Raw genomic sequence first — 16,894 nt, 5'->3', positions numbered from 1 at the left:
TCATTACCTAGGGTCAATGTACAAGGCCATCTCATACATAAACGCGTGCCCCAGCATCTCATTTCCCCTGCTGTTCATGCTCCCCTGCCCCTCCTTGTTCCCAGGGGCCAGATCCCCCCAAGCCTGATCTCATCCTTTGGGTGGGAGGGAGAGGAAGGCAGGAGAGAGGGGTTCTCTCTGGAGGATCCTGGTTCCTGAGACGGGCTAATTACAGGCTTCCTAATTAATGAGCCATGGGGTTGCATTTCATCAGCTGAGTCACAATTGATGTCTAGGCCCTGGACCCAAGGGGAGGGTATCAGGAACCATGGGAGGGGAGGCCAGCCTGTCTCTGCCTCCCCCAACCCTGATTCTCTACCCACCTCTTCTTTCTTCCTTTCTTTCTTCCTTTCTTTATTTCTTTCCTTTTCTTTCTTTTAAGAAATCTCTACACCCAACATGTGGCTCAAACCCACAACCCCAAGATCAAGAGTCAGATGCTCCCCCTGCCCCACCCCCGACTGAGGCAGCAGGGCAGGGGATGCCCTACCCACTCTCTTTTCAAACCCAGTTCTCTCCACTGGTTTAGAGGCTATCAGACTGCCCACCTTCCTCCCTACTCCTGTCTTCTTCCCAGTGTTGACCTTCCTGCCACAATCCCCCAGTCTGTCCATCCTTCATGCCTTCCCATCCCACCAGGACCACGCAGGGCTCATTGGGTTACTGTTTCCTACTCTTCCAGTTTCTCTTTCAGACAGCATCTCGCTCAGCCACACGCATCACACATCTTGGGTTGCCCTCTGCAGGGTGGCAAGCCCAGCGCAGGGGTGGGGTGGGTGGGCGGGAAGGACAGTCCCCTGCTGCAGTGACCGCAGCCTGCCACAGACCATTCCGGGGCCGCTCTGCACCTGCTCCTTCCCTGTCTGGCTCTTTGCTCCTTCCCACGTCCTCCTCCTTAGCAGCCACATATGACGGGTACTTTTCCACTCACATTTCAACCAGATTTCTCCACTTACATGAAGTGAATTGTGCTGAGTCTTTGTTGGGGGGGGGAACAGCTTTTATTTTTGTGCTTAGAGGTGTAATATTCTTTAATGTTCGAAAGCTGTGCTGTAGCTTGGTCGTGAGTTGTTATTCCATAATTAGACTTTTTGGGGAGCCTCTGGTTCTAGTTTGCATGGTAGACTTGGGCCGGAGCAGAAAGGCTCCTGTAGGTCGAGGAGTTGCTTGGCCCCACCAGACCAGTGCTAGCGGTGGTGCCTCTGTGCCCTGCCTGGGGTGCCAGTTCACTGGAGGCATCCTTAGAGGCCGTGCGGTGATGACATCCAGGCCACCCCTATAGAGGGGACTTGAGTCTGCTCTTTGGCAGCCCCTGCCACCAGTAGAGCATCCCAGGGGTTAGGAGTGGCCTTGGAGTCAGTCAGTTGAGCTCTTCATGGACCTGAGCCTCAGTTTCCTCCTTCAGGAGTTAAGGATGGAGGGGGAGGGGTGATGCTGGCTCAGTCTGTAGAGTATGTGATCCTAGTTCTCAGGGTCGCAAGTTCAAGGATCCCCCCACCCCCTCGCCTTGGCTGGAGAGCTTACTTTAAGAAAAAAAAAAAAAAAAGGAGCTGCAAAGATTAAATGAGGTCATACAAATAAAGCACTCAGCAGAATGCCCCCTGCCCCCCACACCAGAGTGTACTCAGTACTAGAAACTTTAAAAAAATTTTTTGAGGGGGCGCCTGCGTGGCTCAGTGGGTTAAGCCTCTGCCTTCGGCTCAGGTCATGATCTCATGGGTCCTGGGATGGAGCCCCCCATTGGGCTCTCTGCTCAGCAGGGAGCCTGCTTCCCCCTCTCTCTCTGCCTGCCTCTCTGCCTACTTGTGATCTCTCTCTGTGAAATAAGTAAAATCTTTAAAAAAAAAAAAAAAAAAACTTTTGAGGGACGCCTAGGTGGCTCAGTGGGTTAAGCATTTGCCTTCAGCTCAGGTCATGATCCCAGGGTCCTGGGATCCAGTCCTGCATCAGGCTCTCTGCTCAGCGGGGAGCCTATTTCTCTCTCTGCCACTCTGCCTGCTTGTGCTCTCTCTGACAAATAAATAAATAAGATCTTTTTTTTAAATGTGTATGTAAAATGGTCAAAAGCCATTTTAAAAACTTTTGAATTCAAAGTTTGTGGGTGTTTTTTTTTTTTCTTGAACACACATAGGTGGCCTTCAGAGTCTTCATAACTTCCTTGATGAGAACATAGGAGGGATCACGTGCGTGTAAACCCCTTGTTCCTTGGCCCTCCGCAAGGGGGCGACACGGCTCCTTAGGCCCCGCGGGAGACCTGCGCCGGCGGCTCAGGTTGCCAGCCGCTTCGGGTGGCGCCGGAACTGTTCTCCGAGTTTTGCCAGACAATCTTTGGGCTAGAATCCTAGGGGCGGGATGGCGGGGTCAGAGGGTCCACGTACATGTGACTTTGCTAGAAACTGTCACTTCACCCGCGGGGCGCGGCAGCACCTGCTAGCCCACAGCCCCAGCGGCCGAGGGTGGCCGGAATTCGAGAGGAGTGCTGACCTGCGACCTGCGAGCCAAGAGATGGTGGTTCACGGTTGCTTTATCATATTGTGAGCAAGGCTGAGCATATTTTGACATGTTTAAGAGACCGTGTGCACTTCTTTATGAATATTTTTAGAAGTTCTATGCGAACCATTGTAATACGCTTTACAAATATATCTTCCCACCTTGTAATTTACATTCTCACTTTGCTAATGGTAGCTTTCTTTTTCGATGCACAAGATTGTTTTGTTTTTTAATTTCAACGTAGTCAGATTTGTTAGTCTTCTCCCTCGCTGTATCTAGATTTTGAAAGAGGAGCGCTTTCCTCACTCCTGGGCTCCCAGGCATCCCCTCATTTAACAGTTTCTTCTAGTTCTTGGATGGTTTTCCTTCTTCCGGCAGCTGCAGCACCACTTCGGGAAAGATCCATGTTTCCCTGTTGGTCGGCTGGATTTTTAATTCTGTTTGATTGGTCTGTGTAGTCAAGGGTTAGTTCTCCCCACCCAACCCAAACTGTTCTTCATTTTCAGGGTTTTCCTGGTTATTCTGGCTTGTTTGCCCAAATGATTTTGATAATAAGAATAGTGTCTAAGACAAGGGCAAATGTCCATAAAAAAACAAAAATACGGTAAGGGAGGGGCGCCTGGGTGGCTCAGTGGGTTAAAGCCTCTGCCTTTGGCTCAGGTCATGATCCCAGGATTGGGATCGAGTCCCGAATCAGGCTCTCTGCTCAGCAGGGAGCCTGCTTCCCTTCCTCTCTGCCTGCCTCTCTGCCTACTTGTGATCTCTGTCTGTCAAATAAATAAATAAAATTAAAAAAAAAAAATACGGTAAGGGAAAGAGTAAGCAACAGACCCACACAGCATGTATACACATTTTTCCCCTTATAGGTAGATATTGTGAGGTTTAAGAAACCCAGAATGTTCGTGTGGTCCTGTCTCAATAATATGGTTGTGGGTAGCATTGTCTTGTTATTGGCACAAACCTTGGTGGAGAAAACTTGCCGAAGGCCACCAGTCTGCCTCTTCTTCCTTCATACCCTGCCACTCTGGAGATCTTGGCACCCCTCTGGACAGTGGCATTTCTTTGTAAGAGAGGGAGTGTGTTACTGCGGGGTGGGGCCCCGGGCTGTGGCCTCCACAGGTGGCTGGACAGAACATCTTTGGCTGATTCCCAACCCAGCCAGCCCCCTTCAGCCTAGAACTGGAAGGAAAGATCTGCCGGAGCAAGTGGGCCAGAGGCCGGGTGGGCCAGCACAGGCTGCGGAGGGGCTGGGGGGCAGCTGGGAGAGGGCAGGGGGCGGAGGGGGGCACCTGCAAGGGAGGGGACAGCCCCGAGGCACCCCGCCCGCAGCCCTCACAATGGCAGTCGGCCCAGTATCACAACCCCACAGGCAGGAGGCAAGCAGCCAAACAGCGGCCTGGAAGCCCGGCAGGGAGCAGCTTTCTCCAGGGGCAGGTCTCTTTGTCTGCAGACCTACTTACAGCAACCCCTGAGGCAGAGGGCTGGTTTCCTGGGGGATGGAAAAGCTCCTGCTGGCTGAGCGGCCTCAGACTGGAGACCACAGGAGACCATCGTGCAGCTGCGGGCTCGGGGCCCCAGGTGCTGCGGGGAGCTGCGGCCGGGCAGCCAGGAGATGGAGTTCTCCGTGAGTACCGAACAGATGCTCATCTTCTTCCTAGCTGTCTGGTTCTTCTACTTCTTCTTCCTTCAAGACTTGTTCTGAGCAACCCTCCCTCCCACTGTCCCGGGGCTGGCGGGCCAGAGCCCCAAGCGAGCTGGCCCAGTTCCTGAACAGAAGCACAGAGCGGCCAAGGACTGAAGGCTTCCTTAGACCCGTGGGGAGGATGGCCAGGACGTCAGGTGGCCCTGCTCCTCGGAGATGCAGATTTGGTGCCCAGCCTCTTGCTCTTGGACGGCTGCACACCCCACACGGGCTTGGTGTCGAGTACACGACAGGGGAAAGCGGAAGATGTGTGCCCCCAGGCGACCTGTAGCGGGGAGATGGGGCAGCGGGCCACATCAAGGCTTTGTGCTCCGGAGTCTTCCCAGAGTTAGTGGGGCCCAACTCCGTGCTCCCTGTGGAGCTGTTCTGTGCCTGGCCCGGGGCGCTGCTGAGAAATAAACTGCCCTCTGAGCCTCGCTAGCAGCGAGAGAACGATTATTCCCATTTTCTAGGGGAGCGAATCAGCCCAGCAGCGCTTAGTGCTATTTCGGGCAAGGGCGGAAAAGACCACATCCTTTTGGGGGACTCTTCAGAATAAGATAAAGGGGCACCTGGCTGGCTCAGTCGGTAGAGCATGTGACTCCTGATCTTGGGGTTGTGAATTCAACCCCCATATTGGGTGTAGAGCTTAAAAAACAGTAAGATAAAAAGGGATGCATGTCCAAGGATGTAGGCGTGGCTCCACCTGGGCACAGGCACAGGAACTGTCCTCCCCAGTGACTCCCAAGCCTGGCTTCCCACCAGGGCCATCTGGGGAATAAAAGCTGGTTTGAAATGCAGATCACCAGGCCCCTCCACAGGTGGGGAGGCAGCTCGGCCCTTACCTGGGCATGCCTCCTGCAGAACCCACGGGCGGGGGAGGCGGGGGCGGGGGGAGCAGCTGCCTCTGGCCCCCTCCTGAGTGATGAACCTGCTCCAGAGGGCTGAGTGGGCTGCTACCCTGCCCCAGGCCCCCGCAGGCTGAGGACATGAATGGCCCCACCCCTAGCACGGCTTCTGGGGCAAATGATGGGTGGGGCTTTTCTTACAAGACAAGGAGGCAAAGAGGATAAGGCAAGAATCTGGAATAGCTTAGACCTTCAACGTCAAAGAGCATCCAGGAGCCTCGCTGGCTAAGAGGAAAGCCCACCAGCGCAGACCTTGAAGTCTCAGGTGAGGCTGTGTGAAGGGAAGAACCGCAAGGCGGCAGAGGGAAGGAATTTCTTCTGGGGACACACAAATCCCCTAGGAATCTCTAGCCCCACCCCCAGATCTCTAAATTCCTGGCTCTGGACTTGAGTCCAAGAATCAGAATTTTTAATTAGCTGCCAGTAAGACTATAGCTCGCCTCCTTCCCTGCCACGGCCCTGGGACAGAAGCGGCAGCAGGCCTTTGAGGGGAGGGCAGAGCGCAGGCAGCTGGGATTTCGGGGCAGCTTGAGGCCCCTCAGCCTGCCCACAGACTCACAGGGGAGCGGGGAAGTGCCCGGTGCACTTTCTCACAGATGTTCTTGCAGGGACTAGAACCTTCCACGCAGTCAACAGTTGTAGGAGTACAGGTTACCCTGGGACTCCACAAACTAAACTCTGCATGAAAAGAACACAGCTTACTTGTTCAAGTACTTCTCCTGACAAGGGCCCTGTGTGGCAAAGCTCCGTCGGCCTCAGAGGGCAGAACTGCCAGCTGGGCTGAAAGCAGCTCAGTGGGTACCCAGCCTCCCCACTCACTCCCGCACCCATGTGCAAACAAACCCTCACACGTCAGATGCATCTGGAAACGTGACTTCTCATCCCTTCAGGCCACGGACCTGAACTGCAGCCTGACTGGGTTGCCATGACAGCTCGAGGCTGCCCTATGACAGCCCCACTTTGTGTGGGTACCTGTGGGGGACAGACGTATGACGACAGACAGGCACTCTGTCAGGAGGAAGCCCACAGCGGACAGACGTCAACCATCGCTTTATTAAGGCTCAGAGTGGTCTGCCAGTCGGGGGCTGAGTCATTCACTGAGACCCCCGCCACTGAGCACTCCCGGGTGACACCGAAGGCAGAGGCTATCTTCGAGATCCCGAGCCACGGTCTGTTGTGCTCCACTCACACCCACCCTGCAGGGCCGGTGTGTGTGCGGGCAACGTGGGGGGGCCCGGCTGACTCTCATAGCCCCTGGGCTCTGGCGGGGGTGGGGGGTGACAGGGAGGCTCAGGAAGGCAGGGATAGGTCCCCCATCCCTCCCAGCCCAAATTATGGCTTTGTTATCCTATTGCCACTTGAGCAGGAGAAGAGTGCCCCCTCCTACCCCACACTCTGGCCCTGGCCTGGGTGCTACACTGTGGAAGGAGACAAAGGGAAAGCCCCTGGGGAAGAAAGGGCCCCTCTGTGCTTGGGATCTGGCCAGACCTCAGGGATTCTTGACCCCATTCCCTCAGTGACTCCCCTCGGTGGGTCTTCTCAGGCTGAGGCTGATCACTCAGAAGTGGACCCGCAGCACGTCCTGGCTGGCAAATGGCTGCTGGCAGGCTGTGCAGGCCATGGGCAGGGAGCGCTGCTTCTCGCCCAGGCACGGCCGGCATAGGAGGTGGCCACAGGGAAGCTGGTACACCGGCTCCTTTTTGAAGTAGGGAGAAAACACTCTTTTGCAGGAGGCGCACTCGGGGCCTGGGACGCTCCCAGGCTGCTCTGGTAAATTAGGGAGGAAAAGAGGCCAAGGTTAGGGAAAGGTGCCCCCTGCCCCCTGGGTCAGGCTCCGTCCCAATGACCAGGCAGATGCCTGGAGTGGGACAAGAAGCTTCCTCACCCTCCACCCCTGCCTCAGCGTGGCTTTATCCCTCCCAGGGCCACTTCGAACTGATCTGGGAGGACAGAGTCTTGGGGAGCCTGGGAGGCCTCCCCTCAATGATTAAATCTTGGGGCTCCAATGGGTGCTCAAGAAAGAACTGGCTTCTGCAGGCAGGTCACACCGAGCCCTCCCTCCCAGTCTCCGAGCAGGATTTACTTTCCACTGGGACAGGCTGCCAAGGTCAGAGTGGGGCACAAGCTCATCTTGACAACAAAACTAAGAGGCAAGAGGCCACAAGACAAGTAAAAAGCAGAGAGGGGTCAGGTGCAGCAAGGCCACCCAGGTCCGGGGAGGAAGGCGGGCACCAGAGGGGTGGGGCTGAGGTCTGTCTGCAGTGGAACTGCCCACTGGGCCCGGCATCTGCTTCTCTTCAGCCCGGCAGTTCCCCCCTGAGCTGCCAATCCCCTTCCTGTGCTGCAGGCGCTCTCTTTCCTGGCTTCCCTCAGGAGGGTGCCTCAGTCCACACCCCTCTAGAGAAGGCCAGGGGGGCCTCTTGGGGGAAGAAAAGGGACTAGCCATGCAGAGAAATGGATAGCAAGTACAAAGAATGGCTGGTCCAGAACCAAACCAAACCAAAAGAATAGCTGGTCCACCAAAGAAAGACAGGACCCAGAGGTGTGATGTATGAGACTGGCTTCGAGCGAGACTGCAGTTGGGGGCAGGCCGGGGCACGCAGGACTTCATAGGCAGCAGGAAGATTCCAGGCTCAACTGGATGCCCTGAGAGGTATCTAAGAAGTACAGTGCCACAAGCTGGCTGACAGCATACGAAGACCCCTCCGGCCCCTGGGAGCGACAGGCAAGGGTGGCTGCCAGGGAGCCGCAGGGCTGCTGCAGGGCGTGGGGGGGCACAGCACAGGTGCCGGGGCCAGGGGGCAGCAGAGAACAGGGCTCTGAGGCCCACCCGGAGGAGTACCAACAAGACTTGAGGATGAATGAGTATCAAGAATGTTGAAGGAAACCAATGATGATGTCCACATTACAGACCTGACCAAAGGGCAGAAGAATCTGCTCTTTTTTTTTTTTTTAAAGATTTTATTTATTTATTTGACAGAGAGAGAGATCACAAGCAGGCAGAGAGGCAGGAAGAGAGAGAGGAGGAAGCAGGCTCCCTGCCCAGCAGAGTCCGACGCGGGGCTTGATCCCAGGACCTGAGATCACGACATGAGCTGAAGGCAGAGGCCTTAACCCACTGAGCTACCCAGGCACCCCGAGGCTGCTCTTTATCAGCACTGGGGTTATGGCAGGTGCAGGGAGAGCTCTGGAGGGTGTTTGCAGTTCTGAGTTAGAATTTCACCCAAGAAATATCCATGAGTTTCCCATGGGGAGGGGCCAGGAAGCTGTCAGGGAGGCTGGGGTCTGAACTCCAAGGAGATGGGGCTACAGGTGAGCAAGGGCAGTCACCGGCCGATGGGCTCTTGCTGTGATGACAGGACAGAGAAGAGGGTCCAGGACCAAAGTCTGGAAGAGGCAGAAGAGTCAGAAGTGGAAACTGCAAAGGGATGGTGGAAAAGGGAGAAAAAAAATGTACCAGCTGGAAGGCCAAGAGAGAAGGCATTTTGGGAAGGCGGGGCTGGCTGGCCACATTAGACACTGCTGAGAGGGTGAGCAACCACTGGGTCTGAAGTCCATGGAAACCACTCGTCACCTGGACAAGAAGGTTCTGGGGCCCGGCCAGGGTGGAAACATAATCAGAGAGATAAGAGGGGTGGGGATAAGAAGCAGAAGAGGTAAGATGGCCCAGGATCCAGACAAGAGAACAGCCCGGCTCTGGATGGGCAACAGGAATCGAGCGTCCGCCTTATCATGAGCTTCCTCAGCCTTCATCCCATAAAAACTGTCCCAGCATTCCAGCAGATTCTCTCACTTTATATCCTAGCTGATTCTATCTAATGTAGTTCCAGATTCAGGGTAGGCAAAAACTGGCTCAGTAAGCCGCCCAAGTTCTTTGCTGAAACACCAGGGAAAATGTTGACAGGAAGGGATGAAGAGGACAGCCCAAACTCCCTCCACAGTTACATGAAATAAACTACCCAGGTATCAGATGGGAGACAGACTAGATATGAAAACTAAACAAAGAAGGACAAACGTGAAACACCACAGAGCTGCCAAGCCCTAAGACCATAGAATTACTAAGACTTAACCAAAGAAAGCCTTTCTTGTGAAGAGTTACACTTCACAGAAGCCCCTCAACTCCCCCTGGAAAAGGAAGGAGACCAGGGTCTCCATGAGCCCGGGTGCCAGGGCTGAGGAGGCCAGGCATGGCGGTTGGCAGAGCCCCAGAGGCAAGGCCCAGCCTCCCGTCCCAGGGCTCCCAGGAGATAGATGGGGCCTTGGTTACCCGAACAGGAGCCTGGCCTCCAGGAGGTGCTGCTTTCTCTTGTGCCCAGGTGCTGGAGCTGCCCCCTGGTCAGCCGAGCCGTGAAGGAGGGCATGGAGCCAAGGGTCGACGTCAAGGCAACTTCCAAGCTTTGTGACAGCTTTTGCTCATGGGACACTGGACCTGACAAGAGATGCACAGACCACAATATCCAAAGAGAGGTTCAGCAAAAGAGAAGAGCAACCATAAGTCCGTGGAGGGCTGACTACTCGAATGGCACTTCCAGCTTCAAGTGGACACAAATGTGAAGCACTCCCCCCCTACCCCCGCAATGTCTGCCAGTGGACTGTGATGACAGAATACCAGCAGGTAAAGGCCCACCCAGCTTTCCAGGGTTCCTGGGCAATGCTCTAGCTTTCCTCCTCCCAGACAAACTGCTGGCCAAGCCCAGGCCACCTGGTGGCTCCCCTGTGGAACTGCACCCTACTTTTTGCAGGTCTTGCAGGCCAAGGAAATGACTGGGCAAAGGCCCAGCTCTGTGCCCCTGCTCCCTGTCCACTCCTTCACCAGCAGCCTTTCCTCGTCTCCTCCATTCTGGGGCCCCCGCCACTCCACAGGGTCACTGGCTTGCACCTCTAGGCACTCGTGTCCTCTCCCTCCTAATGAGTAAAGCAAAGTGGTCATCACCAAGTGGAATAAGAGACCTCACTCTGCCCACACCCTCTCGGTGTGGTCCACAGAAAGCCCACCAGTGGGCTGAGGGTGAAGACACCAGGGGAGGGGAACAGCTGACACACTATGACCGTGGCTGTGGAAGACCCTGAAGCAGGTGTCCCTGCCAAACCACGCCCAAGAAAGAACCCAGAGACCCGCCTGGTAGCAGGGTTTACAACACCACCCTACAGCAGGGAGTAGAAGGCTTTGTCTACAGTTTGTAGGACTTGCTTGGGGCCCTGAAGCATAGGTCTGCACCGTCCTATGTCACCAACAAATCTGTCAAAGCCAACACCACCAGAGACCTCAGAGACATCAGGGTCTAAGGATCTTTCCTTGTCTCACCCTGCTGTACCTCAAATGCTTCCAGGAGTTTTTGAGAGTCATGTTAACTAAAACTTATACTCAAAACCAGATGTAACCTTTTAAGCATGCTATTTACCTAGGGTTTTTATAATAAGAGAGGAAATTAGAAGAATGATAAAATCTAAACAGACTAATTTTCATAAGGAAAAAGAAAGTGTCAAAGAGCTACTACCTCGAAAAGCACGTGGCATGGACAGTCACAGGCCAACTCTACCAGATATATATAGGAGTAAATGATCCTGATACTATTATAGTGTTCTAAAGTTTAGTAAAGGAAAATTTCTTAATTCTTCACATGGAGCAAATAAATCTTTGATAACAAAACACAACCAAAGCTGGCATGTGCCCATGCATACATACACACATACACGAGAGTCCAAATTATCCAAAATAAAAAACACTAGCAAACAGATCCAAGCTGAACATTAAAAGAAGCATGACCAAATGGAGTCTCTTCCAGGAATGTAATACTGGCTCAATATCCAGAAGCCTATTAATGTATTTTTTTCACATTAAAAGAGCTCAGGATGAAAAATTATAGCATCCTCTCCATTGACACTGAAAAGGCATTAGACAAAATTCAACCACGAAAAAAACAAATAAACAAAAAAACCATCACTGAACAAAATAGGAACCAATGGTGTGGGAGAGTGTCTGAAATGGTTCCCAATGAGACCTACCTCCAGATACTCCTACCTTGGGTACCCCAGTACCCCCTCCACTGGAGTGTGGTCTGGACTTTGTGACTCGCCTCTAACAGAATACAGCAAACATGATAGGATGTCGACTGGGTTATACAAGACTGTGACTTCCATCTTGTTTGCACACACTATGACCATGGCTGTGGAAGACCCTGAAGCAGGTGTCCCTGCCAAACCACGCCCGGATCCCTGACCAGAGAAGCTATGAGATCACGCGCGCATGGTGCTTTACGTCAGTATGTGTGGGGCGAATTTAAGGTGGCAAAGCAGAAAGCACAGGGCGACGGTGCCAAGCGTCACCTGGGAAGCGCGGGGATGACCATGGACATGGATGTAGAACGCGGAGTACCTGTGGAGCAGTCCATATGTGTCAGGCCCAGCTCACTGGCAGCTTTCATTTTCTTAGCGGTGTGCTCTGAGGTAGTGGGTGAGACCAGAAGGCTTGTGGTAGAAAAACAGGAAGCGTCGATACCGAGGCTCCCGTCTGGGGCGCGTTCGGCCTGCTCCATCCTCCTCTTCCGAGAGGGCAGAGCAATGGAAGACGGTGTCACTGCCAATGCAGTCTGTGCTCTCCCAAGCAGATGGCAGCCAGGGATGGAGTGCTGGAGCAGAAAATGGTCGATCCGGGCCTTCAGGGAGGGGTGAGGCAGGGGCTGGGAATGTGGGGTAAAGGCTACCCCCGTGAAAGGGTCGCTGGGCACGCGGCCCCACACGGCTTCGCTGCGGTTACACTTCTCCAGCGTGCTCTGGTCAATGACCTTGCCTGAGGGCAGCAGCATGGGGCAAGGCATGATCTCCAGGGTGATGGGATCCAGGAACTCCTCGGGCACATCCCGGATCACCTCAGCAAGCTCCTGCAGGCTGGAGGGGGCCTGCTGGCCCTCAGACGGGCCTCCAGGATCGCAGTCACTCTCCATGGGCAAGGCTGGGGCCTGCAGAGCGAGGTCCTGAGGGAGACTCTCAGAGGCCAGCAGCAGGACGCTGTCTATCACCTCCTGAGAGCAGGTTTTAGCCGGCTGGCCCCACACTTCCAACCGTTTGATGCAAGGGATACCGCTGCCTGTCACGTGGGTGATACAGATCTTGAGATGGGCCACATGGCTAAGAGAAAGGCCCCCTTTATTCCAGAGCTCCTGTGTCACGACAGCGGGAGAGGGGAGTGTGGCCTCCATTGGGCCAAAAGGTGGCCTGGCCTTGAAGCCCCTGTGGCTAAACACCACTTGGCTCTGGTTTTTCAGTAAGACTTTGCCTACCAAGGTGAATGCCTCCTTGTCCGGGATGGATGGCTCGGCCAGGCCTGGGGTCCGGCACTCGGGGGCATTCCAAGATGCTCTGCTGGACGAGGCAGATGTGTACATTTCCAGGCCTGTGACATTCTGGCCTCCCCCCACTGCGAGGTCTATGTTAATCCTACAGATTTCCACACTGAAGGGAAAGGAAACTGTCACATAGACTGGTGGCTTAATGAAATATTCTGTCCTAAAACCACGACTTCTCTTTGTGAGGTCTTCAGAGATGAGATTTTCTACTTCGTAACCATCAGCTGATATCTAAAGTTAATGACAAACATGAGATGCATTCATTTGATGCGATCCAAACAAAGACAACTAGTTTTCAAGAACTTGCCACTTCTAAGAAAGTATTAAGTTCCTCATTTAAAATGGCCTCTATTACACCAAATTCTCCTGTTTTTTTGGGGGGTGGAGGAGGAGGCATTCAAGGTCAGGTCAAAGGCCAAGGGCAATTTGTTCCCAAGTACAGCCCATCCTTAAAAAATACAAACAACTGGGATGCCTGGGTGGCTTAGTTGTTAAGCCTCTGCCTTTGGGTGGGGTCATGAACCCACCAGCCTGGGATCAAGACCCGCATTGGGCTCTCTGCTCTGTGGGAAGCCTGCTTCTTCCTCTCCTACTTCCCCTGCTTGTGTTCCCTCTCTGTCTCTGTCAAATAAATAGGTGGAATCTTAAAAAAAAAAAAAAAGACAAAAAAGAAACAAGCGACAGAACTGTTCAACCCAACCAAAAATCCCTTCAAAATAAAAGGGCAGATAAACTAGTGGTTTTTGGTTTTTTTTGTTTTTTTTTTAATTTAAGAGGATGAAACCATAGTGTCTTATGGGAAAACAAAGATATTCATTAAAGTTCTTAATTTTGTATTTGGACTCTACTAATTATAACAGTTTCCCTAGCAAGACACAATAAACAATCTTCTGGTACATCTGTGATTGTTGGAACTTGGTTAAAAAACTGTGTGTTCAGAAATAAGGACCACAATACTATGGGAAATCTAGAAAAGTGAATATGCTATGGGGGTGGGAGTATGGGTAACTTTTTCCCCTCTTAAATTTCTAGTATTTGTTATAACTGGTAAAGATTTTAAGACACAAGTACCCCCCCAACCCCGGGCATCTGAAAGTTCACATCACACCACTTTGCTTTTAAAGACCTACATTAATACCTGTTTTTGCTAACCAAAAGAAATCCAGAATTCAGAGAATTTTTGCTTTTACAAAAAAAGTCATTATTACACTAACATAGGTCTTTTGTAAAAGCAAAGTGGCCTAAAGTGAACTTCTGGAAAGCAGGGGATACTCTTCATCTTATGCCATTTCAGCTTATGAAAGGTTTCATAGGAATGTTCTTTTCAGATAGCAGGGAAGGGCCAGGGTGGGGGGGGAACCTGTATCTCTGTTGGAAGAAATCAGTTTCACAGTCTGGGAACCTGAAATAGTATGCTGTGCGCAGAAGGTCCAAATTAAGGGAGGGTTCAGATTTCCCCTTGCAGTATCCTTACTCCTTGTTTTGGGCTGTGGAAAGATAACTGCCTTTGTACAAAAGAGGAAGCAGCTTAATTCAAGTAATAAAGAAGGAATCCAAATAACAAATACAAGCCATTATTTCTCGTGTGAGAAGTAAGTGGGAAGAATGACAGGGGAGAGACAGTAGCTCTCTACCTTCACCAGGACTTTGAGCGGGATTAAAATTTATCATCAGAGGGAGGAGCACAATGAACATGACCCTCCAGAAAAATGACCCACAGCTCACTTTCTAACAGTGCTGTATGACTCTAGAGGGGCAGCCTGACCCATTTTTACCTAAGTACCACCTGGTGGGATCTAAAACAGAGAAGGTTGCCATGACGCCCAAATCAAGTCCACATACACAAGGTAGGAGTGGGGGAAAACATGAAAAGCAGCCATCTTATACTTGTGTGCATACTTATTTTGTTTACCTTGTTGCAATAAATTCTTGGTCTGAACTGTGGGAGGCAAAGATTGATGACCATCTTTGTGGCTGAAAGGGTAGCTTCCAAGCATCAGAAACAGCCTTCAATAAAAAACAAAACTTGGTATTAGACAAGTTAAAGTTCAATTCTAAACTTTAAGGAGTTGATTCCTAAGGGAAGAGAACCAAACAGGGTAACAAAGACTTCCACGCGCACAATCATGGTCTCATCGCATCGTACATGTCATTTAACACCTGTTACTGCACTTTCATCTTCTTATTAAAATGAAAACAATTGGGGCGCCTGGGTGGCTCAGTGGGTTAGGCCTCTGCCTTCGGCTCAGGTCATGATCTCAGGGTCCTGGGATCGAGCCCCACATGGGGCTCTCTGCTCAGCAGGGAGCCTGCTTCCCCCCTCTCTCTCTGCCTGCCTCTCTGCCTACTTGTGATCTCTCTCTCTCTCTGTCAAATAAATAAATAAAATATTTAAAAAAAAATGAAAACAATTAGAAGAGTCCGAAACACCACCACTGAGAAAGAGAAAATCTTAGACTTGGAAAGCACCTTAAAAGGACATCTAACCGGGAGCACCTGGGTGGCTCAGTGGGTTAAGCTTCTGCCTTCAGCTCAGGTCATGATCTCAGGGTCCTGGGATCAAGCCCCACATCGGGCTCTCTGCTCAGCAGGGAGCCTGCTTCCCCTTCTCTCTACCTGCCTCTCTGCCTGCTTGTGATCTCTCTCTCTCTGTGTATCAAAATAAATAAATAAAATCTTAAAAAAAAAAAGTGGCAAGAAAGAAAAAAAAAAAAGGACATCTAACCCAAACAACAATTTAATGACCAATGTCTAGGCTGGGGGAGAATGGATGAAGGCTGGGGGAGAATGGATGAAGGTGGTCAAAAAGTACTAACATGCAGTTACAAGTTCTGAGGAGGAAATGTATAGCATGGTAACTATAGTTAACAACACTTCACCGTGTATTTGAAGGCGGCTGAGAGGAGAGCTTAAAAGTTCTCATCAAAAGAACAAAAGCTGGGGCACCTGGGTGGCTCAGTGGGTTAAGCCTCTGCCTTTAGCTCAGGTCATGATCTCAGGGGCCTGGGATCGAGCCCCGCATCGGGCTCTCTGCTCGGCAGTGAGCCTGCTTCCTCCTCTCTCTGCCTGCCTCTCTGCCTACTTGTGATATCTCTCTCTGTCAAATAAATAAAAAAAAATCTTAAAAAAAAAAAAAGAGCAAAAGCTGTAACTGTACGAGGTAATGATTGTTAACTAAACTTACTATGGTAAGTATTTTGTATTATACACAAATACTGAAATCATTATGTGGTACATCTTAAACTTATTCAATGTGATATGTCAATAGCTCAATGAAACTGGAAGAAAAACAAAGATCAATGTCCAATAGCCTTTGGTACTCTTTGTGCAGAAGCAGGGAAGCCACTAGAAATAGCCCTTCTAGTGGCAGACCTTGCCAATGGCTCTGAACTCCCTGGATGAGGCCAGCCAGGCATTCTATGTTTTTCTATCTGGCAGACAAGACAACAAAAACTGTTAGCCCAACAGGGACAGGGCCATCATCTGGGGTCTGTATTACCATGAACAGCACGTGCCTTTGACTCAGGTCATGATCTCAGGGTCCTGGGATCAGGCCCCACTCCGGGTTCCCTGCTCAGCAGGAAATCTACGTCTCCCTCTCTGGGATCTCTCTCACTCCCCCTTTCTCTCAGATAAAACTAGAATCTGGCCTGGAATCAACATGGACTAGTTTACAGAATTCTTATTTTTCCCCAGGGAGGACTGTGTTAACAATGTCTCCATCTTCTGACACCTGTCTTGTTCTCCACAACTCAAAAATGAGTGTATGTGGAACTGCACCTGCAAATATTCCCAGAGTCCCTAAATGTGCCCCCACTTGGCCAGGAAACCAGAGTGCATTCAGAGAGCACTGCCCTCAACTCTCCTGCCCAATTAGGGCAGTGGCTTCTTGTTAAGTTTTTCGGTTTTGTTTTCAATGTGCAATTAAGCCATTGACTTTAATTGAATATAGAAGTAGTAAAATGAATATAAAGCCCTGACCAAGGAAACAAACACTTCTGGAAAAGCCAGCCCAAAGGGCCAAAGGAAAAGATGATAGTGACACAGAGGGTGACATAACTCATGTGCAAGTGAAGGGCTGAGTGGGCCCTGAGCAGATGGTGAGGTCAGCCACCACTGCAGGCCGTCCTCCTCCCAGCTTTGTCCTGATGGGACAGGGCTTTGCTAAGAACAAGCAAAGAGACAGAAACTGCGTTATTACATCAAAATACGGAGAGGTGGTTGAGATGAGTCAGATAAAGGGCCCCTCGTCTATAATCACCACCACCCCACTGTCCACGTCTTAAGCCTTTTCTCTCTCCGGCTTTCAGAGACAAAAACAAACCCACAGAGAAACACTGTCAGCTCCCTGAAGTACTGACCTGATTTCCCAGTGGGAAGCACTGATTTCACTAACCTTTACCTTTCTTCCTATCTCCTTGTTATCTTCT

At 51.5% G+C, this 16,894-nt stretch overlaps 1 protein-coding gene across 3 annotated transcripts in view; it reads right to left on the bottom strand.

The window, feature by feature from the left end:
- Positions 1–6,151: 6,151 nt before the first annotated feature.
- Positions 6,152–16,894, bottom strand: part of UBOX5 (U-box domain containing 5) — a 35,624-nt gene continuing 24,881 nt past the window's right edge. Inside the window, exons 2-5 of one of the 3 annotated variants that reach the window (XM_047744441.1) lie at positions 14,377–14,471; positions 11,495–12,695; positions 9,386–9,547; positions 6,152–6,880 (exon numbers count right to left, since the gene is read on the bottom strand). In XM_047744441.1, the coding sequence (XP_047600397.1) occupies positions 6,462–6,880; positions 9,386–9,547; positions 11,495–12,695; positions 14,377–14,430 (1,836 nt within the window). In that variant the 5' untranslated portion in view covers positions 14,431–14,471 and the 3' untranslated portion in view covers positions 6,152–6,461. Of the gene's footprint in view, positions 6,886–9,385; positions 9,548–11,494; positions 12,696–14,376; positions 14,472–16,894 lie in introns of all 3 variants that reach the window. The other 2 variants (XM_047744442.1, XM_047744443.1) reach the window with 2 other exon arrangements.

Source organism: Lutra lutra, chromosome 9 (genome assembly GCF_902655055.1).
Source record: "Lutra lutra chromosome 9, mLutLut1.2, whole genome shotgun sequence".
Taxonomy (NCBI): Eukaryota; Metazoa; Chordata; class Mammalia; order Carnivora; family Mustelidae; genus Lutra; species Lutra lutra.
The sequence above is the reverse complement of the archived record's forward strand: the minus strand, read 5'-3'. Positions and strand labels throughout refer to the sequence as shown.